The following is a 26,281-nucleotide window of genomic DNA, read 5'->3' as shown; positions in this document are numbered from 1 at the left end:
ATGAGTTCTCTGCAGCATTGTTCTTTAAACAATGGCACTGTCAAATGCAACCAGTGAGAAGATTAAAGTTCTCCCAGCAGATTAAGTACAAATTGTCTGTCCTCCTGTTTCAGCATCATTTGTTCATTTATCAGCTGGCGTCGAGTATTTCTGGTCAGTGTCAATATGCTCTGCATCCTTGCAGTTCACAGATGTCTACGCTTGCCGAATGAATTGCTTTATGTTTCATGCACTGGTGGCCACAGATGTGTCACTATAGCAACATCATTAATTTCAGATCTTACCGGAAATGTGCACTCCAATCAAACCTAATTATACCACATTGCTTTCTTGTCCACAAGAAGGAAACTATAATGCAATTATTGGGATACTTCATTTTCTATTCTGCCGTGGCAAATGAGAGAACCATTGTGATGGACGCTTCTTATCCAAAAGCTTACTGATGAAGCACAGACCCCATTTACAATCATGCAAAGGACCACCTTCCAATTATGTTAGTAACATTAAGGCTCCTGAGACAGCAGTTCACTCTCCATCACTTCAGCTGAAACTCAAGGCACTTGGAAGATATCTGCAAACTGCCTTATGCCTCAACATGCCTCCTCTGATACCGAGAACCAGGACGCTTTATAATAAACAACCATCCACAGTTACAGAACCTCTGCTGTGACTGAGGCCCCCAAGGTGACTGCAAAAGCCTGTCTGACTTCTGATTTACACACTGAAGGGCAGAGCAAAAGAGAATTATTTATATGACTAAAATACGGAATACAAAATAGAAAGATCTTAATTATTTAAGTTCCTGGAATAAAACAACCGATTAGCAGTAAATACATGCACTGGTTTCACCAGGGTACTAGAGGCCTCACAAAGGCAAGGGGGCATAACCAGCTGCTTTCAGAGTTGAGAGTGATTTGTATTTCTCTGTTGGCCTGGGTGCCCCTGTTATCTAGAGCTGTGTAACAAACTATCACAACATTTTAGTGACTGACAACACATTTCTTTTGCTCAGAAGAGTTAAAGGATTTGCCTAACATCACACATAGTTGGGGGGCACCAAGACTCAATCCCAGATTTGATTCCAAAGCCCTTTCCAATTGAGGATATGAAGTACATAGGAAACCAGATAGGAAACTACAGGCACAACTGAGAGACAGTGGAAGCGCTTGGTTCCAGACCTGGGCAATAAAGTGACTATCACAACAAAGTGAGCCACATGACTTTTTGCATTTCCCAGTTCATAGAAAAGTGATGTTTACACTATAGTAAGTCTATTACATGTGCAATTAGTAGTATGTCTAAAAAACAATATACCTACCATACTTTAAAAATATTTTTAAAACGTGCTAACAATCATCTGAGCCTTCAGCAACTTTTAATCTTTTTGCTGGTAGAGGGTCTTATCTTAATGTTGACGGCTGCTGACTGATCAGGGTGGTGGTTGCTGAAGTTTGGACTGGCTGTGGCAATTCCTTAAATAAGACAACAATGAAGTCTGCCACATGAACTGACTCTTCCTTTCACAAAAGATTTCTCCGTAGCATGCCATGTTGTTGGACAGCACTTTACTCACAGAACTTCACTTGAAACCGAAGTCGATGCTCTCAGACCCTGCTTTATCAACTTAGCTTATGGAATCTTCTAAATCCTTGGTTGTCACTTTAACAACATTCACAGCATCTTCTCCAGGAGCGGATTCCATTTCAAGAAACTACTTTCTTTGCTCATCCGTAAGAAGCAACTCCTCATCTGTTTGAGTTTCATCCTGAGGTTGCCACAATTCAGTCATCTTCAGGCACCACTCCTAATTCTCTCACTATTTTCACCACACCTGCAGCTCTTTCCTCCGCTGAGGTCTTGAAACCTTCAAACAGTCATCCCTGAGGGTTGGAATCAACTTCTTCCAAACCTGTATGAATGCTGACCTCCTCCCAAGTACCACGTATGTTCTTAATGGCAACTGGAATCGTGAATCCTTTCCAGAAGGTGTTCAATTTGATTTGGCCAGATCCATCAGTAGATCCACTAGTAGAGACAGGGTTTCACCATGTCGTTCAGGCTGGTCTTGAACTCCCAACCTCTGGTGATCCGCCTGCCTTGGCCTCCCAAAGTGCTGGGATTACTGGCATGAGCCACTGCACCTGGCCCCAGAAGATTTTTTTAAAAACTACTCTAATGGTTTTAGGATTGCTAAAACTGTTTCTTCTGAGTCATTTTTAACAGCTTACACTTTTTTTCTGGAATTTTTCTATTACTCAGCTTTTTAGATTTACTGGTTATAAAACATTGTCATTCTCAAATATCAGATACATCTGTATCTATGTTTCTCTTCTCTTTTGTAGTATGTATTCATGCTTTGTCTTACTTTTTTTTTTTTTGAAATGGAGTTTTACTCCTGTTGCCCAGGCTGGCAGGCAATGGCGTGATCTCGCCTCACCAGGATCTCTGCCTCCTAGGTTCAAGTGATTCTCCTGCCTCAGCCTCCGGAGTAGCTAAGACTACAGGCATGCACCACCATGCCCGGCTAATTTTTGTATTTTTAGTAGAGACAGGGTTTCTCAATGTTGGTCAGGCTGGTCTCGAACTCCTGACCTCAGGTGATCCACCCGCCTCAGCCTCCCAAAGTGCTGGGATTATGGGTGTGAGTCACTGCACCTGGCCCACCTTTTCTTACTTTTTAAAGATCAGAATTCTGAAAGTGTGTTTATTTTGTTGTCTTTTTCAAAAGTCTGACAGGACGTATTAATCATTGATGGTTTTATCAAGTCACTGCTTTCTGTTGGTATCTTCTTTCCTTGTATTTTCCTTGAATTTATTTTACTACTCTTAAGTTGGCCATTTAGATAATTTTTAGGCTTTCTTGTTTTTCTATTTAAAAAAATGAAGGAAAGTTCCTATAAAACCTTGATTTTGTACATTCATGGGCTTTGATATAAAGTGATTATATTATTATTTAGTTCTAGGCATTTTTAATCTGTATTATTTTTGGATGTATGCTATTTAAAAGTATATACTTCAATTTCTAAAAATGCAGAGATTTAAGAACTTATTTGTTTGTTATTAACTTCTAACTCATCTCTTTTTTACTGTGATCAGAAATATCCACTCTTTAAAATTTATTGAAATTTGACTCACGGCCTAGTATGTATCAAATTTGTCTAACTTTCTCAGACATGTCCGATAAGCACATGTGTTTCTAGTTGTTAGATAAGTAACTCTATATATGTCCATAAGATCTAAACTGACAATTATCTATTCAAATCTTCTGAACTGCCTGCTTGGCTAATCAATAAACAAAAGAGATCTAAACATTTCTTCCTGTGGCTGAGAGCAAATAATCAATATCTCCCTGTATCAATTCTTGCTTTATGTATTGAAACTATTTTATTAAGTACACAAACATTTTGAATTGAACCTTTTATGTAGTGACCCTCTTTCTTAAATAACTTTTTTCATTTTAAGGTTTATTTTGCTTAATATTAATCAAGGTAGATATACCAGTTTCCTTCTGATTCATATTGGTCTGCATGCTTTTTTTAATGTTTCTTTTATTTACAGCTTGATCCTTTATTTTCCTCTAAATATTCAATGGTTTAATCTTTTATGGCTTTTATCTTTATATAAATAAACCTTATTAAATTTTTTATGTTTCTCTTAGTTCTTGAACATTCTATTTTGAAATCCATCCATGTTTCTGTCAATATCCGTACTCCACCGTCACTGCTATTTAGTATTCAACTGTAAGAACATTCCACAATTTCTTGGTCCATTCTATTTTTGATAAACTTTTTTATGTTACATCTAGACAGCTGCTTGCTTTTGTTAACTATTAGAATGCTGTGAATACTCTTACGCATGTCTTCTGGTGTAGATGTGCAAACATTTCTGTAGGGAACAGAAGCAGGAGCAAAACGGCTGGAGAGTAGAACACGTGCATATTCAACTTGACTGATGATGCCAAAATGTGTTTTACCAAGTAATGCGCCAACGCTAACTTAAGTTCCCACCAAGAGTGAACAGGAGTTTCTGATTCCTCCTAGGCTTGCAAACACATCAGATCTTTCAACGTGAGAAGAAATGATATCTTTATTACGCTAAGATATTCTATTCATGAAGACAGTACGCCTATGTATTTCGGTCTTAAGGGCTTTCAAATTTTAAAAACTTACATCCATTTAGGTCTTACGTATTTTTGTTTACATTTATTTTTAATGATTTTATACTTTTTGTTGTTACTCTAACTGGTGTTTTGGTATTAAATGTCCTAATGGTTGCTGGTGTACAGAATTGCCGCTGAATTTTGATATTAAACTCATACATATGAATAAATTCTCTTAAAATTCTGAACATTTTCCTGAAGTTTCTTTTGCTTTTTCTATGAATTTGTTTTCTTTGGGAACAGTACGGTTGTTCATATTTTGCTACTTTGATTTCATGCTGGTGATTCTTCATTTCTGATTATATTTATCAATGAAGACTAAGTTGTTTGTAAAGTAAGCTGGGCTGGGTTTCTTCTGAAGTTCCATAAACCTGTTCCTCCAAAGGGCTGGTTTCCAAATCAAGGGGCTGTCTGTGAACTCTGCGTAAGGGGCAGGGCACATGAACCAGTGAGTGCTTCTCCCCAAAAGCCTCTCCACGTTGGGAAAGCAGCCCTCACAGGGGGTGCATGAGTGCTTCTCCCCAAAAGCCTCTCCACGTTGGGAAAGCAGCCCTCACAGGGGGCGCATGAGTGCTTCTCCCCAAAAGCCTCTCCACGTTGGGAAAGCAGCCCTCACAGGGGGTGCATGAGTGCTTCTCCCCAAAAGCCTCTCCACGTTGGGAAAGCAGCCCTCACAGGGGGCGCATGAGTGCTTCTCCCCAAAAGCCTTTCCACATTGGGAAAGCAGCCCTCGCAGGGGGCACATGAGCAAATCCTGGTGGTCACCTGCTCTCACAGGCACCGCTCACGGTGGCCTGATGGCTTCCTGTGCCGCCCCACACACCTGTCGGCTCCAGGTCTGGGGCTCGTCCACCCCTAGGTTCTGCAGGACGTTTCTCCCACCCATGTGGGGTCTCCTCAGCAGCCACTGGCAACTTCGGTCTGCTTTGCTCTGCTCTCACCTGCAAACTGATTCCAACTGTTTTCCAGAAATAACTCAATTTCTGGATCCTCTAATATTTTTACTCCTGCTTGTTTTCTGTGTATTACCATGGATTTATTTATTCTTTAAACATTTTTCTGTAGGCTTCATGAGGTTGGGAAGGGAAAATCCTAACACTCTTTCTCAGTCTAACCTTTTTGAACCAGAAGCCCCTCAAATTGCTCTCCGAGTCACTGGGATTCATAAACATTGCTCTCTTGGCCAAGTTCCTCAACCTCTCACAAGACAAAGTCTAATGGAACTCAAACACAAATCCAACAACTGAACTTTCAATTACACTAAAGTTACAAATTCATCATGAGAGCTGACACAAAGAATACTGAATTTCTACTTCTGAGATAATAGTATGACTTCCAAAACAGAGACTCCTCAACTTATGATGGGGTTGTGTCCCAAGAGACCCATCCTCAGTAGAAAATGCATTTAATGCATCTCACCTTCCGAATACCATGGCCTAGCCCTGTCTACCTTAACTGTGTCAGAACCCTTACGTTACCTGACAGTTGGGCAAAATCAGCTAACACAAAGAATATCCCATGTGATTTCTTGAATACTGTATTGAAAGTGAAAAAAAGAATTGCTGCACGGATAGTGGAAGTACAGTCCCGAGTGAAGCTACTGCACCACCGAGTTCGAGTGAAGCTACCGCACCACTCGATCAAAGTCGTATCAAGTCGAGCGACTATGAAGCTGGGGACCGTCTGTGTGCCCTTTCCATTCATTCCTCAGGTTCCTGCCTCTGTGTCTTCTATGCATGCAGCCGCTGTGAATGGAGCTTTACTCTTCCGTCTGTCCTCCACTATGTATTAGAGACCTGTTTTGTTATTTTAATCCGTAATCTGCCACTTTTGCTATACCTGCAAATATCTGTTTCTTCCTTTAGTCTTATATCTTATTTCTATTTGTCTTGCTGTAATGGCTAGAGCTTCCATTATGAATTTTAAATAACAGCCTTGTTTGCAGATTTCTCTGTCCTCTTGCTGACTATAGTGAGGATTTTTCTACTATTTAATAGTTTAAAACTATGTTGAATTTTGTTTGCAACATATTCTGTTTATCACGCTATATAAGTATTCTTTTGTTTTTAGTTCACTAAGAATTACTTGCAATTTAAATTATAAATCAATAAATCAAGGAGGAATTTTAGCCCTCAGATGTGGCTTTCCTTATAGTACCAGATTCCAATTGTTTGTCTTTAATCTGTTATGGATTGGTAAGAGTTCTTTGATGAAAAAAAGAAGAAAATTAAATAAGGACAAACAGAATTTTGGTCCTAGAGCTTTAGAGTGGGATAAATAGTCTGTAGTAAAGCTTTTTAGGAGAATTTGAGTATTAAATACCAAATTAACATATCTGTTATTTTCTTCTAATAGCTCACAAGTATCATTCTATAATAAACAAACATGGAATTCTTGCTCTTAATAAGCCACTAGGGAGGTGTTATAAAGGTAGTTTAAAAAAAACTGTAAGACTGTAGAAAATTAAAAACACAGAAATATGTTACTTAAAGCTCTAAGAACTTAACATTTTGATAATTCTTATGATACTGTGTATACTAGAAGATGATTAAGCTGTGTGACAGTTTCAAGAGTAGAGGCTGAAAAATTCTAAATATGGATTCAATGATCTGTTCCAATACATACACATATATACATACACATAAACATATATCTATACGCTATGCTATTTTTTATTAAATGTCATTTTGTCCATTCAAAGGTGAACACAGACCACGAACAGTACCTGTTTTGTCTGTCAGTAAATACACCAGGCGCCCAAGTTCCTCTGGGATAGTGCTGGTCCGAACGACCGTGCCAGGGATGTTCTCATCTTTCATCATCATCCATCCATACACCGCTTTGCCCATGTCCAAGTTCACACGCAAACTGCCAAATAAAACCCACTGCAGTGGTTAGTGTGATCCAGAGTCATGTCCAAGTTCACACCCAAACTGCCAGATAAAACCCACTGCAATGGTTAGTGTGATCCAGACCCAGGCCACACATTCAGGCTCATGGTTCCATATACACGTATTTTTTAATATGCATTATCTTTCATTTTATATGGAAATACATAATATTGGATTTTAGACTTTAAAATAAATGTATTTACTGACATTTAAGTCAACAAACATGTTTACACCCAAGATAATATTTGTAGGTGACAGAAAAATAGGTAACTCCTATTCTGTCCTTCAAGACAGTCTGTAACACCAGATGGGACAGAAAAACAGACTGTTGTGAGTGTGCCCGCATATGCCCGCAAGGGACAACTACCAAAGGCTTACAGGACAGGGCACACACATGGAGCAGGCGGGGTCCTCCTGCAAATCAACATGGGAAATGGGCCTTAAGGTTTATCCACTTGTTTTACCATGATCAATGGGATATTTCCCGTGTTTCAGGAGCTAAACTGGAAAACAGAACAAATGGGATATGATATGACAAATAAAATGGCATCTGCTAACTATGCCCTGGACTTTTTAGTTATTTTTAAAATTTCATAATTTAAGTCTGTGTAGTAAGACTGCAATTAAAGCACATATGATGAGTCATCTGACTGGGGACAATTCTGCAGAACCTTGCCTGGAGGCAGTGGAGTGGAGCAGAAGGCTGGAACCCTGTAGGCCTGGAAACCTACAGAGCGGCCAGGTCAGAACATGAGCTCACATCACATCACTTTAGGAGGCAGGCTCTGCTCATGCGGCTGCTGGCAGGGCAGTTCTTCCTATACAGCAACTCAAAAATGTTCACATGTGTCTAATTTAATCCTGTCAAGAAAGCAGACAGGATGTACTTATACCACAGAGTGAAACTGCTGATATTCAAACATTTTTGACCCAGCAAAATGGCAATTCACATAGCTCAACTGTTAATAAGTACACACTCGAAAAATAGTCTTTAGGAATCACAGTCAATGAAGGAAGTCTGTATGTAAGTTAAAGAACATTAAATAATCATACTTTGACTTATCTGTCCATAGAGTTCATATCTTAAAAATTCTATGTACTAGTTAGAAAGTAAGCCTTTGACAATTACACAGCTTTTTAAACCAGCATCTCACCATCTTTTGCTATTTAAAATACAAACTAATCAAAGACACAAGCACTAAGCGAAGATGACTCAAAGCTCCCCTGCAAGATGACACTCAAGGCCGGACACAGCAGCCACTTGGCCTCTTGGTGCAGGACGGCTGCAGCTCCCTGGTGAGGAGTGCTGGCTGGCCATGCTGACGCCTACAAGTTACCCACCTGTATGCCTCCAGTGCCTCCTAACAAATGGGCTAGAGACGAAACCTTTATCAGCTGTGCTGAAGACTATGCAAACTGCTGCCTGCCAAATGTTCAGAGGAGTGTTTGACAGGCAGGAAAGGCTCAGGAAAAGCTAAGGACATTCCTGCAAATGGTTACTAAATAGCAGGGCTGTTCCACATGAGTTTAGGGTGAGTGGGAGGTTTGAAGAAGGAAAAGAAAACACATTTACATTAACTCTTCTTTGATTTGGGCTTTGGAGAAAGATTCTCTGTGAATCAGAAAGAGAAAGTGGAAGTCATGGGCCACTTAGCTAAAATGTTAGCAATACTCAAGAAAGAAGGAGGCAGGCAAGGGGCAAGGTGGCCAAGAAATGACTGCCTTCCTGTACAGAAGAGGGGAAAAGGGCTTGAAAGGGGGATTTGACTTCCTATTACGCTATTCATGGCTCTGATTCTTTGGCTCAGATATCTGCACTTTGGAAAACATGGCTTTCTATCTATGTGCTGTGTTCTTTCAGATTTGTGTCATACTGTTTTGAAGAGTGTCAGCCTGCCTCAGCTACTATAATGCAAATGGGTTTCTGCTGTTAGCTGGGAATTTCTGAAGAGCTTGCAGTTGGCCACTGGGCTCAGGGTGGTGGAAGCCAAAGGACCAGGATGGCTCTTCTGGGCGCTGCTCCTCAATCACGAGGGGCCTATGGCTCATGAAACCATTTCCATGGTTAGACTTACGCGGAGCTGTTGTATCATGGAATATTAAGTCATTTCATGGAATATAATAATTACCACTGAAATATGGTAAGTTGAATACAAGTGCTCTCGGAAGATTGTATAAAGCAGTAGCTACTCATGAAAAGGTGAGAGATCATCTTCAGGATGAAAAAAATAAGTAGAGCCACTGAAGGATGCAAGTTTACAGGTTACTAGCGAAAGATCACTGAGTAAACTACACCTGACTTCAATTAAGACAATAATAACACATAGGGAGTATGTAATACCACACAGAGCACGTATAATACCACACGGGTTGTGTATAATACCACACGGGTTGTGTATAATACCACACAGGTTGCATATAATACCACACAGAATGCATCTAATACCACATAGGGAGTATGTAATACTACATAGGATGCATATACTACCACATAGGGCACATATACTACCACATGGGGTATTTAATACCACATAAGGAGTATATAACAACACATAGGGAGCATTTAATACTACATACAGAGTAGACAGCTTATATGCATGTGATTCACATGTACTTTGATTGTTAATACAGCAATTTCCTCTTTAACATTAAAAATCTCCATGATGCTCAGATTTCAAACACTAAGTTGGCAGAGTATAGCTATCACTGCTGCATTATGTGTAATTTTTAGTAATGTTCTAATTTTATAGAATTTTAAAACCTGGATCTCTACTCAGCTGTAAAGTACTATACTGTAACATAATATGTCACCCCCCTCAATATATATTAAACCTAGTATTTTGAGAATTATAGAAATAGATTATAAAGTAATCAATACCAGCTATATTTTAAGCTCATTTTATTGCTAATTTAGCAACTGTGAAATTGTTACCAAGAGACCTGTTCCAGATAAGTGGAAAAAGGTACCTGTCATTTCAGACAGTTACCTGAAACAAAAGGCAGTCATGACTTTTATGCAATATGAAAAATGAAATAAATTATCTTAAACAAATACTGTGTTCAGCAATGTTAGGAGTAGGAAGATACATGAACCTGTTTTATGCTACAGGAAGAAAGCATTCGTAAACCTCGGAATGTCAGATCTCTTAATTATACCTCCCTATTGTCCAAATAGTTCCTTCTGCTCCACAGCTACAAAAGTGTCTGAGGAGGTAACTTGGACTCTGAACAAATTTGAAGTGCGTTTTCCTAAAATATACCATGCAGTCTTATTTAGGCACCACGATGTTTGCTACATTTAAGCTCCAATTTGTTATAATTAAACCTGCAGCATTTATCACTACCAGGTGAACTCAGTCCCACAACTTGTCTGAGAATCGTGCCAGATTCTCCTCAAGGAATGAAACTACCTGAAATAATTCACATGCGTTCCTCTGTCAGACTTATTTTTTGGATTCTAATCTGAGCAAAACGAAACAGAAGTCATTTAATCAGAAGTTTTATCAAAGAAATTAACATCTTTTCCTAGAGATCGTAAAGCTGAAAGGACACAGAGGCCATGTGATCTGAATTTTTCCCAGCATTTGTCACTCTGTGAAATCTTTCCATTTTTCATGGGACATCAGGGAGGCAGGGCCGGCGCCCAAACACTTTCCCTGGGTGAGTCCCACCAGTGTGATCCATGGTGGAGACAAGACTCATAATGTCTAGGCCTAGTTTAGACCTGTCTCTGGGCTTCAGATGGACACGTGTTCTATTTCCTATGAGATATCTTAGATTCATCACAAACACCCTGAAATGAACAGACACACAATGGGTGTTAACATTCCTACTTCCTCTCCTTATGGGCCAAACAAAATAAAACACGCACATGTACTCTTCCTCAGCGTGGAAAGTTTCTCCATCATAACGACTGGCACGGCCACCTGCCACTGCAGCCAGACACCAAGAGTAATCCATTTCCCTTTTCCTTCCAGTGCCTGCATCCAGATAATCAAGAACTCCTGCCAGTTCAACCTCCTAAGTTCCACAGCCACTGGCCTTCCATGCTTCGTAGGGAGGAGGCATAGGTAACTGTGTTTCACCTGTATTGATTCCTAATTTTCAAACCTTCTTAGACCAGTGACAGACTTGATCTTTCTGAGCCTCAGGAACAGCATCTGTAGAGTGCCATGGTCATTGTGTGGATTAGGAATGATGCATAACAGAAGGTGACTCAGAGTTACAGTGGAGCAAGTAATCAATGACAGGAAATGATCACTGATCTGAAGAGTTAGAGGGTATATGGCAAATGAAGAGCCTGAGCTACAGTGGAGAGAGCTCAGGGGGAGGGGCGTATCGGTGCAGGATTCAGTGGAGAGAGCTCAGGGGGAGGGGCGTATCGGTGCAGGATTCAGTGGAGAGAGCTCAGGGGGAGGGGCGTATCCGTGCAGGATTCAGTGGAGAGAGCTCAGGGGGAGGGGCGTATCCGTGCAGGATTCAGTGGAGAGAGCTCAGGGGGAGGGGCGTATCCGTGCAGGATTCAGTGGAGAGAGCTCAGGGGGAGGAGCGTATCCGTGCAGGATACAGTGGAGAGAGCTCAGGGGGACGGGCGTATCCGTGCAGGATTCAGTGGAGAGAGAGCTCAGGGGGAGGGGCGTATCCGTGCAGGATTCAGTGGAGAGAGCTCAGGGGGAGGAGCGTATCCCTGCAGGATTCAGTGGAGAGAGCTCAGGGGGAGGAGCGTATCCCTGCAGGATTCAGTGGAGAGAGCTCAGGGGGAGGAGCGTATCCGTGCAGGATTCAGTGGAGAGAGCTCAGGGGGAGGAGCGTATCCGTGCAGGATACAGTGGAGAGAGCTCAGGGGGAGGAGCGTATCCGTGCAGGATTCAGTGGAGAGAGCTCAGGGGGAGGAGCGTATCCGTGCAGGATTCAGTGGAGAGAGCTCAGGGGGAGGAGCGTATCCGTGCAGGATACAGTGGAGAGAGCTCAGGGGGAGGAGCGTATCCGTGCAGGATTCAGTGGAGAGAGCTCAGGGGGAGGAGCGCATCCGTGCAGGATTCAGTGGAGAGAGCTCAGGGGGAGGGGCGTATCGGTGCAGGATTCAGTGGAGAGAGCTCAGGGGGAGGGGCGTATCGGTGCAGGATTCAGTGGAGAGAGCTCAGGGGGAGGGGCGTATCGGTGCAGGATTCAGTGGAGAGAGCTCAGGGGGAGGAGCGTATCCGTGCAGGATTCAGTGGAGAGAGCTCAGGGAGAGGAGCGTATCGGTGCAGGATTCAGTGGAGAGAGCTCAGGGACAGGAGCGTATCCGTGCAGGATTCAGGGAAGGCTCTGGAGTGCAGATGTGCACCAGGCACATCATACATACACGCATACGGTGCATCAGGCATGCACGGACACACAGCTCACACATGCTGTGTCGCTGGAACAAAGGCAGAGATACACCCTAAACATGGAAGCATGCTATTTGATCTGCATCCATTGCACAAGATGTAAGGACAAACAAATGTAGTCTTGGGTCCTAAGACACAGAAAATACAGCAGAGTGAACAGGCAACCTACAGAATGGGAGAACATTTTTGCAATCTACTCATCTGACAAAGGGCTAATATCCAGAATCTACAATGAACTCAAACAAATTTACAAGAAAAAAACAACCCCATCAACAAGTGGGTGAAGGATATGAACAGACACTTCTCAAAAGAAGACATTTATGCAGCCAAAAGACACATGAAAAAATGCTCATCATCACTGGCCATCAGAGAAATGCAAATCAAAACCACAATGAGATACCATCTCACACCAGTTAGAATGGCAATCATTAGAAAGTCAGGAAACAACAGGTGCTGGAGAGGATGTGGAGAAATAGGAACACTTTTACACTGTTGGTGGGACTGTAAACTAGTTCAACCATTGTGGAAGTCAGTGTGGTGATTCCTCAGGGATCTAGAACTAGAAATACCATTTGACCTAGCCATCCCATTACTGGGTATATACCCAAAGGACTATAAATCATGCTGCTATAAAGACACATGCACACGTATGTTTATTGTGGCACTATTCAGAATAGCAAACAGTTGGAACCAACCCAAATGTCCAACAATGATAGACTGGATTAAGAAAATGTGGCACATATACACCATGGAATACTATGCAGCCAGAAAAAATGATGAGTTCATGTCCTTCGTAGGGACATGGATGAAGCTGGAAACCATCATTCTCAGCAAACTATCACAAGGACAAAAAACCAAACACCGCATGTTCTCACTCATAGGTGGGAATTGAACAATGAGAACACATGGACACAGGAAGGGGAACATCACACACCGGGGCCTGTTGTGGGGTGGGGGGCTGGGGGAGGGATAGCATTAGGAGATATACCTAATGTAAATGACCAGTTAATGGGTGCAGCACACCAACATGACACATGTATACATATGTAACAAACCTGCACGTTGTGCACATGTACCCTAAAACTTAAAGTATAATAATAATAATAAAAAAGAAAATACAGCAAAGTATTACAGAAAGTCATTTAAACTGGTGTAAGCAAAACTCTAAATCCCATTATAATGTTTCTGAGTGGGTGTGGGATGATTGGAGATTTGCAATAAAGTGGTGTTTTAGGAAGAGTAAGCTGAGTACCAGCTTTGAAGATGAGCGGAATCAAAGAAAGACCAGAGGCAAGTGGCAAGCAAAAGACATTCTCTGCTGCACATGCAGCTCACAGGGGCCGGTCTTCAGTGCAGCCAACTCCCGGCCTTCTGCTTAGACTGACAGTGGCCCCCAGGACCAGGTGCTGTGGCAACTGGGAAACAGGGTGCTTCAGGGCTTCCCTCACACTCAGGACTCTTCCGACTTTCATGTGGGAAGTCACTGTGAAATACACAGAGGGGCCTGTGTCTGAACTCTGGGGACAAATGGGGCTTCATTCCCCAGGCAAGCCCAAGAACACTGTTTATAAAGTACTCTGGTTGGTTGAGAATGAATCAAAATTGGAAACTCAGGAATGGGGAAAGGTGAGCACCGAGATTAATGACTCCATATTGTTAAGCAAACATGGGCGCCAACCTCAAAGGAGAGCCATCATTGCTGGTTGAAAGTTAAGATTTCCATATTAAAAGGAAATAACTATAAAATTAGGGTTTGCAGATACAGATTAAATGATCAAATACTAGGAAGTATAAAGGAGAAAAAAAGAATAAATGAAGATTAAAATCCTCATTATATTTAAGAGGAGTCACACGTTATTGTTTGGTTCTTGACTTTGATATTTGAAATCAAGGTTTAAATATGTATTTGATAAAGTCAAGCAGTGGCAAATTTTAAGAGAGTTTTGCAATTTTCAAATAATTTAAAATTTTTAAAGTAAAATACATTCTGTATAGCAGTACAAATATATACACAGTGTACACACACACACAGACACACACACACACACACACACACAGACAGCTGCCACATAGAATAGATGAATGTGTGCATATAAATATAAATGGACGCACAAGAATGCAGGAGCAAGGCTGAACACCTATGCCAGGATTGTGAAAGGAAGAAATATTCCTATTAAAGGCTAGCACTTTTAGTTTAAAAATAAATAAAATAAATACCGATTTATGCAATTTAAGAGCTACACCTTAAAACAAAATGTCTCCAAAAGGCTAAGAATAAAGGAATGGCAAAGATAAACGGCAAATCCCCCAAAACCAGTCAGGCTGTGATTATGTTAAGTACTAATAACAAAGCTAACCAGGCAAAAGGGAGCCGGTTAAAGGCCGCAAGGAGGATAAGCAGGAGCTTTTCAAGGTTAGAAAAGCTTAGTTTTCTATCCAACGGTAACACTAACCTCAGTAAAACTATGGAGGCAAGGATGCGCCTCAGGGAAGGCAGGGCCAGCAGGCGCAGGTCAGTGAGCCTGCTTGTGGAGCTGAAGTCAGGTTCACGTTTCCTGAACACATTTCCAGTGACTTGGAATCTTGAATGAAGATGCTCCAAGACAGAGGGTATCTCCAAGTACACAGCAGAAGCAAGTGTGTATGTCTTAGGAAATGAACCTCCATCTTTGTTCCCACATGATTCCTATAATTAGTTTTTCAAATACAATTACCAAAATCACCTTAACAACAAACAGTACCACATAACACAGAGCAAAACAAGACACCAGAAGCAAGAGCCAGAAGACCAAAACACAACATAAAAAGATTGACAAAGGTATCTGATATTGGTACAGATTATAAAACAAACGGATACACAAAAAAATTTTTTAAATGTTTGTGTGGAATAGGCAACTTTAAAAATGAAATAATCAATGTGATAAAGAAACCAACCAGAATTTTTAGAACTAAGAAATATCAATAATTAAAATTAAGAAATTCCTTAGTTTAACAGCTGATTACACACAGTCAAAGAATGAGTACTTGTTGGACAGGTCAGCGAGGGTGATACAAAATGAAGCATGCAAGCAAAAAAAGCAGAAAGTGCAACAGCAAGAGCAGCGGAAACAAAGGTGTGGCGAGGACAGCGACCAAGCCCTGACCTCATGTCCCGCGTGGGGACACAGTGAGGACATCGACCAAGCACTGACCCCATGTCCCAGAGCAGGACGCGACAGGTGGGGACGGGGCAGCATCTGAAGAGATGATGGCGGACTTTCTAGAATGAATAAAAGAATCTAGAGTCAAGAAGCCCAACAAATCCTAAGTACTGTTTAAAAAGAAACATCGTACCTCAACACATCATGTAGGGTAGAGCGTACAATGCCACCAACGAGGAGAGGATAAAAAAGCGGCTAGAAGAGATGGAAGGACCCAAAGAAGTGAAGTCTTAAAAGCAATAACGGAAGACAAAAAAGAAAGGTGACAGCCTAGAATTCTATACCCAATGAAACTATTTTCCAAGGATGGCCAAGCGAGAATTGAGAGTTCAGAACAGACCAGCACCAAAAGCACAAAAAGCGAACACATTTCTAACAGAAGGCAAATTATTCTACTCTAAGATGCAAGAAGACATTACAAAGCGAAACGTGGATAAATCAAAATGATGGAGAATGTATAAACAAAATCAGTGATATTGTTAGGTTTAAGAATAACCAGGGTTTTCTTTGGGGTTTAAGAACAACTAGAATTAAAATAAATGACAAAAATGGTGTAAGTCCAGAAGGGAGCAAATTAAGTTAAATGCTTAAGGGAACTGACTTTTAACTCCGATAAGTTAAGAAGGTTTTTAACTTCTAGGGTAACTACTAAAAGAACAGAAACCACTTACATAACTTCTAAACTGCTGGAGAAAAAAGTTGCATTACAAAAAAATAATAAAATGGCAAGAAAGGAGAAAAATATTGAACAGGTAAGTCATATTAAAAGCACAAAATAAAACAGCAGATTTAAACTAAAAATATAAACAGTATTATAATAATTGAATATGCAATACTCTAGTCAAAAATTATCACAGTTAGATAAAAATTAAAATAATTACAAGATGGCATGCTAATACAAGATGTACGCTAATTACAAGAGACACATAAAAATAAATATACAGAGAAGTTGGAAGTAAAAAGATGGAAAAAGATATGCCAAAGAAATTAAAGACAGCTGGCATTGCTACATTAACACAAAACAAAGTAGAATTTAATGCAAAAAGCTTTAGTAGAGATAAAGAAAGTCACTTTATAATGAGAAACTGCTTAATCCAGTAGGAATATAGATAACAATTTAAATTTGTATGCATCCAATATCAAAGCCACAAAACATAAAATACTAAAAATAAACAGAATTCCAAGGAAAAATAGACAAAGTCACAATAATGATGAGAGATTCTGACAAATTTCAGCAACTTTTATGAAAGAGAAAAACTCTTGTGGTAGACAGAAACTGAAAAACAAGATTAAGAATCTTGATCTGATCACACAGATGAGATCCTGTGACCAACAATTGGGAATACAAGTTGTTTTGAAGCACACACAGAATGTTTATAAAAATGGACTAAATATTGGACCCTAGAACAAGTCTCAACACATTTCATAGATCTGAAGTTAAAAAGGTATGTTCTCTGAGAAAAATACAAACTAAAAATGAACAAAGATGTATTAGAAATTTCTCAACTATGTTTATAAATTAAGATAAGAAATAAGTTTGTAATAAGCATGGGTCAAAGATGAAATCACGTCAAAATTAAAATATTCTGTACTTAACAATAACAAAAACACTACAGATGAAAACTTTTGAAATGCAACCAAAGTAGTACTTATAGAAAAATTTATAGCCTCCAATACATATATTCACAAAGGGGGCAGAAGGTGAAAACTAATCAAGGAGGAAATAGGTAAGTAAGAAAACATTAATGAAATAGGAAAATAATACACAGCTCAAAGAATACATAAAGACAAGAGTAGGTATTTCCATAAGAAATGAAAGCTGGCAAACCTATTGGAAGAGTGGTCAGGAAAAAAAAGAAAGCAGAAAGGGCAGAAACAACAAGTATGAAGAATTAAAAAGGTTCATATCACAGATCCTATGTATGTCAGGGATAACAGGAAAATATGAACAAACTGTTGTAAATAAAACTGAAAATTTAAATACTTGATTATGAATTGAAAACTATAACTTTGCAAAACTGACTCAAGAAATTAAAAACTTGAATAGTCCCATAACTAAATTAAATGTGTCAAAAATGTTCCACAGTAAAAAGTTGAGGCTCACATGGCCTTCTTCTTATGTAAATGTTCAGGAAATAAACAATTCCAATTTTAGATAAATTATTTTAGAGAAAGAAAATGAGAAAAAAAATATTTTTATGAGACTAGCATAATCCAGATACCAAACTCCACAAAAATGGTATGAAAAATAAAAATTACATGTCAATTTCACTCCTGTAAATCAATGTAAAAATCTCACAGAAAATACAAGTAAATGGAATCTAATAATAAACAAAATACTAACATACCATCATTATGTTGGGGTTTTGCCCCCAGAAATACAAGGTTGGTATGACACTAGAAAGTCAATCAATATCATTTACCGTGTTAATACATTAAAGAAGAAAAATTTTAAGACGAAAAATCCTCAATAGATTTAGAAAAATATTTCCTAAAATACATTCATGATTTAAAACAACTTTTAGCAAAATAGGAACAGAAAAATGTCCTTAAGGCATTAAAAGGCTTCTATAAACAAACTTATAGCATACTTAAATGACAAAGTGTTGAAAGTTTTGCCTTTGAGGATGGGAACAAAAGAAGAATGTTTATTATAATCACTTTTCTTTCACAACATACTGAAGATCTTTGCTGCAGAAACAAGGAAAAGAAATAAATGGTGCAAAGAACTGAACAAAAAAAGCTGTTATTATTTACTGATGATATGATTATATATAGAAAAAATTTAATACACCTAGATTAATAACTAAAATCAATAGGATTTTTACCAAGATTGATAGTCAATAATTTTATAAAAATTAATTTTATTTATTTACATCAGCAAAAAGAGAGGAAATGGTTCCGTTAAGAACGATATTTACGGCATCATTTAAAAAATCCCAAGTATCTAAGAACTGCTCTAACAAAATTTGAGAAGACTTATTTTAGAGAAGACCTAAATAAAATTGAGAGATACACCATATTCATGGCCAAGAAGAGCTAAAACACTCTTTAAAGAACACAAGGACGAATGAAACAGAATAGAGAACCCAGAAATAAGACTGCACACTTACAACCATCTGATCTTCCACAAACCTGACAAAAACAAGCAATGAGAAAAGGACTCCCTATTCAATAAATGGTGCTGAGATAACTGGCTGGCCATTTGCAGAAGAGAGAAACCGGACCCCTTCTTTACACCATATACAAAAACGAACTCAAGACGAATTAAAGACTTAAATGCAAAAACTCAAACTATAAAAATCCTGGAAGACAACCTAGGCAATGACATTAAGCACACAGGCATGGGTGAAGATTTTATGACGTAGACCTAGGCAGTGACATTAAGGACAGGCATGAGTGAAGATTTTATGACGGAGACATCAAGGACACAGGCATGGGTGAAGATTTTATGATGAAGACACCAAAAGCAACTGCAACAAAAGCAAAAATTGACAAATGAGATCTCAATAAACTGAAGAATCTCTGCACATCAAAAAAAACTTAACAGCAGAGTGAAAAGACAACCTACAGAGTGGGAGAAAATTTTTTTGCAAATTACAGATCTGACAAAGGTTTAATATCCAGCACCTAAATGGGACTTAAACAAATTTACAAGAAAAAAACTAACAACCCCACTAAAAAGTAGGCAAAGGACAAAAAGACACTTTTCAAAAGAAGACAAACATGCAGCCAACAATCATATGAAAAAAAGCTCAACATCGGGCCAGGCGTGGTGGCTCACGCTTGTAATCCCAGAACTTTGGGAGGCCGAGGCGGGCAGATCAGGAGGTCAGGAGTTTGAGACCAGCCCAACCAACATGGAATAAACATAAATGCCCATCAATGACAGACTGGATAAAGAAAATGTGGTACATCTACATCATGGAATACTATACAGCCATAAAAAAGAATGAGATCATGTTCTTTGCAGGAACATGGATGGAACTGGAGGCCATTATCCTTAGCAAACTATCGCAGAAACAGAAAACCAAATACCACATGTCCTCACTTAAAACTGGGAGCTAAATGGTGAGAACACACTAAATGTGAGAACACACATAAGAGAACAACGCACACTGGGGCCTGTCGGAGGCTGGAGGGTGGGAGGAGGGAGATTATCAGCAAAAATAATTAATGAGTACTAGGCTTAATACCTCAGTGATGAAATAATCTGTACAACAAACCCCCATGACACAAGTCTGCCTATATCACAAACCTGCACATGAGGACAGACTTGTTCTATCAAACATCGAACTATTATAAAAGTCTGTTAACAAACACAGTTTGTTATTTGGCGAGAACACAAAAACAGTCCAAGGGAACAGAACAGGTAACCAAAACAGGCCCATGTGTATACAAATGCTTGGTACATGGCAGACGGGGCACTAGATCACTGGGAAAAGTCTTTTCTATAACTGGTGCTGAGACAATTGGTTTGCAGAAATATGGTATTTAAAAACCGTACTTCACACCATATATATATATATAAAAAAAAACACTTACAGTGGTCAAAGGAAAAACAGCTAAGCTTCTAGAAGATAATGTAAGAGGAGAGTTTCATCTCCTTGGAGTAGGGAAGGATTTTTTAAACAACATAAAAAGTGATAACCAACAAAAAAAAAAACTCATATATTTGGCATGTAAAATCAATAACTGTTTTTTCATAATTTCACCAATGGGTGAGTAAAAAGTCAAACTACAGATTGAGAAAGATATCAGCAAAACATAAGCCGAGAAAGCCTTGGCATCTAAAATATATAAATAACTGCAAGCTGCTCAGAACACCAGACAAAAGACTTAGAAAGTTCACAAAAGAGAAAATCTAAATAGCTAATATATATGGGCATAATTGTTTAGTCTCACTATCAATCTTGGAAATGATCATTAAAACTGCAATGAGAAGCCCACTTATACTAAGTGTTGCTGAGGATGTGAACTATTCTCCACATTGATGTTGGAATGGTAAATTGGTACAACCACTTTGAAAAACAGTTAAACATTATCTGGTAAATTTGGCAAATAACACAGCCAAGTAGTGCTGCTCCTAGATATGTTTTTTTTTCCTTTTCTTTTTTTTTTTCTTTTTTTTGAGACAGAGTCTTACACTGTCGCCTAGGCTGGAGTGCAGTCGCATGATCTCGGCTCACTGCAACCTCCGCCTTCCGGGTTGACGCCATTCTCCTGCCTCAGCCTCCCGAGCAGCTGGGACTACAGGCGCCCGCTACCATGCCCGGCTAATTTTTTGTATTTTTTAGTAGAGACGGGGTTTCACCGTGTTAGCCAGGATGGTCTCGATCTCCTGACCTCGTGATCCACCCGCCTCGGCCTCCCAAAGTGCTGGGATTACAGGCGTGAGCCAACGCGCCCGGCCTGCTCTTAGATATCTTATACCAGGGTGCTAACGTGTGGAGTACACAACATGAAATGTTAATAGCAGCACTGCTGGCTCACTGTAAAAAAACTGGAAGCAACCCAAACCCCAAAACAGCAGAAAGGATCACTGAATACACTGGAGTGTGCTCATGCAAGAGAATGACAAGCTGCAAGAAACGAGAAGACAACACAACGTCCTGTACACAGCCATGTAAAACAAAAGGAATAAGACAAAAAGAAAACATCCAGTATGATTTCAATTATAGAAACTAGCAAAACAGGAAAAACTAATTCACAGCTGACCCTCAAACAACACAGGTTTGAACTGTGCAAGTCCTCTCAGATATGGACTCTTTTTAGTAAGTCAAGTCAACCCTCCGTATCTGAGGGCTCTACACCTGCAACCAAACATGCACCAAAACACAGTATTCCTGGGAGGCGAACCCCGCAGACATGGAGGGTCCACTTGTCCCACGGGTAGGTTTTAGGGCCCACTGCGGGACTTGGGTGCGCATGCATTCTGGTATCCATGGAGGGTGCTGGAACCAATCCCCCATGGGAACCAAGAGATGACTGCATATATTTATATATGCAATTTTTAGGTGGCAAACCATTAGGAAAAGCAAGAAGTTAACCATAAAAGCAGCATTCCATAATGTATACATATACCAAAACATTACATTGTATCTCATAAATATATATAATTGTCTATTAAAAATGAAATAAAAATTGTAAAGCCCACACATTACAAAATAAAACAATGCTCAAAGGCTGCTGAAGTAGCTTGTGCAACAAGAAGTAATAACTTTTTTGATAGATTAAAATAAATTTGTTAACTATAATTTTTTTAAAGCCAAGACAGTGATTATTTCAAAAAAAATGGAATGAATTGTGCAAAAATATATTTTCTAAGCCAATATAAAAACTGGCACATAATTCATGCTATAACTAATAAGAGATTTATACAGAAAAAGTATAAAAGGAAACATCTTAAGCGTGGATGGCACCTTAACTCTGAAACTGGGTGAAGATACGGGTGCTAAGTGCTAGATGGTTTTTGCAGCCACGCTGGACCCTCAGGGTTCGTGTATGGAATCCCTGGCATATGTACCACGTAAAGGGGATGGACTGTGGTATTACAAAAGCAGTATTAACCAGGTTTCCTGTCACAGCATCTCCACTGACCTTAAAATCTGGAAAACATGCTTCATCATAGAAATGTTTCAAATTGTTTCCCCAAATTCAGAACCCTGAATTTTGTGAGTTCAAATAAGTGAACCAGAAAAAGGGGCTCTTTAGCCAAAATTACTTCTAAACTATGCCCTTTTTCTATCAAATGACTTCTCTGCTCCCCAGCACTATTTCCACAATTAGAGGCAATAAGGTGTGTATATATAAAATAAAACTCTGTTTTATTTCAACTTTATATAAAACTTTATATAAACTTTAGATAAAACTAGTGATGAGAGTTCATGAATTAGCCATGCTCAGTAACTAAAAACTTAACATAAATTATAGAAAAGTATTTTTTTCCTAAAGAAAAATACATTTAAAAATTCTAAACAAACTTGAATGTTTAGGGAATGGTTTTTGGCTTTTGTTGAGGGCTAGGTTGTGGGGAGAGGAGGAGGAATTAAAGTTTCAGATAATTTTTACTTCTATGGAGAGAAAAAGCAAGGAAAGGGGAGGTAGGGAGGGAGGGAGGGGAGCAGGGTGTCCAGATGAAGACGCTGAGGACTGAGCTGCAGGGCCCCAAGGGTGCACGCCATTCATCCCTGCACCCTCACACACAGCAGCGTGGGGCGTGTACTGAGCTGAATGGCCCATCACAACACCTCCCAAAAGCACATACTCGGATGGTGAGTAAATGAAGAACTGTTACACATTCAACCAAGTGTTCAGCAGGCAGAAGGCTGAGCTGCCTATTATAAAGTGAGAGCTTAGCAGGACACTTAGCAGGACAAGGAGACATCCTCCCACAACACTCAAGCAACAACAGGCAGAGAGGAAACACTCCTGAATATCGGGAAACTGAACTGTTTCTTACAAGCAAACAGTAGCCATGGAGCACTGCAGCATCTCACCCTTCCTGACGCTACCTTGCCAAGAGCAGGGGATGACGCATTTTGTAAAAAAATGACTCTATGTGGTGTACTGGTTTCTTAAAGATGCCATCACTAGATGTCTTAAAGCAACAGAATTTTATTTTCTCACCATCTGGAAGGTGCAGGCAGAGCTGTTTCCTCCTGGACTGGTCAGGGGTGGTGGGGTGGGGAGGGTGGAGGTGGGCTGCTCTGCCTCTCTCCAGCTCTGGGTCTGCTCACAGTCCTTGGCGTGCCCTGGCTAGTAGAGGAATCATTCCAGTTTCTGCCACTGTCTTCACCTCACCTTCTCCTTGGCGTATTCCCACTCCTTTGATTACAAGGACATTCACTGCAATGAGGGCCTACTCTAATTCAGGATGGTCTCGTTTAGAGATCATTATCTTAATTATATCTGCAAAGACTCTTTTCTCAAGTGAGGTCCCACTCACAGATTTCATATGGGCACGTGTTCTGGGGGCCATCACTGCATGCATGGGAGTCCACCCTCTAGCACTCGCAAATTTACATCGGTCCCAAATGCAGAATACATTTACCCCATCCCAATATACCTAATGTCTCAGCCTATTCTAGCATCAATATTAAGTCCAAAATTTCATCCAAACAGCATCTGCTCAAAGGCCCCAGATCTCATCATCTAAACCATCTAAATTTGGCATGGGTGAGACACTGGCCAGGGTCCATGCTGGGACCTAAGTTCCTCTCCACCTGTGGACCTGTGAAACCAGAAAACAAGCTATCTGCTCCCAAAATACAGTGGTGGGACAAGGATAAATAGGTATTTCCATTCCAAATGGGAGAAGCTAGAAGGAATACAAGATCACTGATCCCAAGCAAGTTTGAAATTCAGCAAGGCAAACTGTTAAGTTTCGAGAGCTGAGAATAATAGAAGAACTGTGTCTCAGTGCTCTGCCCTTAGGCCGGCAGCTCCATGGCCTCTGCACTGCTCATGCCAATTTTGACCTTGGGGTCATTCTTCCTCTTTCTGAAAGGGAGCACATGCTTGCAGCCAGTAGCTCTATCAAGCTGTTTCCTGCCTGTAAGATTCTGGGAGTCCAACAGGCTTCTCTCATCTCATCCTGTCTCTGTTCCTTTAGGTCAAGCTGGTAGTTTCTGCTGATAAAACATGATGGGTCTCCTGTGCATATCCTGAGAGTCCACACTATCAGAAAACAGACTCCAACACAGATCCTTCTTGGATAACCCGTCTCTATTCCTGGTTTCTGCAGAGTTGCTGAGTAGATCCTTTAGTCAGCCCCTGAAATGGTCTGGCTCTGTGTCTCCACCCGAATCTCATCTCGAATTGTACTCCCCGTGTGTAGAGGGAGACAGGTGACTGGATCATGGGGGTGGTTTCCTCCATGCTGTTCTCGTGATAATGAGTGAGTTCTCATGCGTTCTGATGGTTTGATGAGTGTGGGATGGTTCCTCCTTCACATGCTCACACTTTCTCCTGCTGCCTTGTGAAGGTGACTACTTCCCCTTCCGCCATGATTGCAAGTTTCCTGAGGCCTCCTTAGCCATGCAGAACTGTGAGTCAATTCAACCTCCTTTGTTTATCAATTACCCAGTCTAGTATAGTATCTTCACAGCAGTGTGAGAATGGACTAACACCTGCCCCTAATCTATCTCTTCGAAGAGCAAAACGCCACCTGGACACACCCTTGGTGAATGCTTTCTAAACAGTGAATCTCCCAATATTAGCATTTTATGTGATCTGGATAGGCTCCAAATTTTCCAAATCATCAATACCTGAATATCAAATCTAAGTCTAAAGAAGATGAAAACACTCTTTTCACCAAGCATTTTACCTGGAAAATGAGGTCTTACTAAAGATGTTTGGTAAATTAGCAAAAACCTGTAAAATGTCACAGAAAGGGTACCTAACCGAAAAGTAACCTGATAAAACTCTTAAAAGTTTTCCTTCAGAAAAGTTCTCTCCTAAATCCAGGAGCAATGACTGCTGTGCCTGTGCTGCCTGACACTTTTGGTCTTCCATCTGGGGGTGTCCTGACTGCACAGAGCACTTGGGATCCCTGGTCCATCTGCTCTGGAAGCTCACAGGCAAGCATCCCCACGCTCACTGGGTTGGAGGCCAGACCCTTGGTAAATGAGAGGAAACCCTGTCTCCTAAGCCACACAAACACCCTTCACCTTCAGTGCTTTCAACAAAGCCACTGTATTTACAAGAGGTTCTTCAGTGTTCTCAGAAGGAACACCTTTATCACTTTGTCAAACAACATTCTGCCTCTAACACCCACATATGCCTCATGTGGGAGTAAAAACACTCTGACCCAGCACTGATAAGACAGTTTTTGCATTATCAACTATAATGGTATATAGCATTTCAAAGCATATGGATGAAAGAGTTAATAAAGAGGGAAGTAACTACAAGTCCCTGACCTCAGAGAACTTTAAATGAATACAGAATTCTGATCATCAGTTTTCCTTTTCTTATGAGAGATGCACAGGATTTAGGGAACATATATGAATTTTAGAATTACAAAAGTAAACGTTAAATACTATAATATTTTCCTCTGAAATTTACAATGTAAATTGTATCAAGTAACTCAAAATATTTTACTTCATACAGAGGAATTTTTATAAAACAGCTTAACTTTCTTAAATTTGAAAAGCCTTTTAAGAGTGTTAGGACAACAGAGAAAAAAGCACTTTACTTTTCAGATTTGTACACTGTGCAAAACCAAAACATATTTTAGAAGTCTTACACTTTATTCAATCCAAAAGCATATTTAGCAAATACTAGAATGTATCGTTATTCATATTTTACGGAAAATTTGCAAAAGGAAAACAAACTTGGCTTTAATCAAATGTGAACTTTAATTTCCCAAATCAGTGTCCTGTGCTTTTGACATCAATGGTTCTCACCCCTGTGTGCACCCCGTGTAACTGCATCCTGAGTGAGAGAAACATGGTAGAGCCTTGTGTTGAAGTGGGTGTGAGATGTTCTGGAGCTAAACAGAGGGGAAGTGACAGTTCTGCTTCGTAAGTCTCTCCAAGCATGACTGAACATGCTAAACATAAAACAGCTGACTTAAAAACTAGAGCAAGAGAGACCTGCAGAAAGCCGGCTATCATCCTCATTTTCTAAGCAGACACTAGAAAAGGATACACAGACTTC

At 40.0% G+C, this 26,281-nt stretch overlaps 1 protein-coding gene across 13 annotated transcripts in view; it reads right to left on the bottom strand.

The window, feature by feature from the left end:
• The window catches only part of ATP9B (ATPase phospholipid transporting 9B (putative)), a 308,184-nt gene that overhangs the window by 96,891 nt on the left and 185,012 nt on the right, over positions 1-26,281 (bottom strand). For all 13 annotated transcript variants that reach the window (XM_031003705.3, XM_031003706.3, XM_063699327.1 and 10 more), the window contains one exon: positions 6,885-7,027. In XM_031003705.3, coding sequence (XP_030859565.1) covers positions 6,885-7,027 — 143 coding nt within the window. The remainder of the gene's footprint in view (positions 1-6,884; positions 7,028-26,281) is intronic.

The sequence above is a fragment of the Gorilla gorilla genome, chromosome 17 (genome assembly GCF_029281585.2).
Source record: "Gorilla gorilla gorilla isolate KB3781 chromosome 17, NHGRI_mGorGor1-v2.1_pri, whole genome shotgun sequence".
NCBI lineage: Eukaryota > Metazoa > Chordata > Mammalia > Primates > Hominidae > Gorilla > Gorilla gorilla.
The sequence above is the reverse complement of the archived record's forward strand: the minus strand, read 5'-3'. Positions and strand labels throughout refer to the sequence as shown.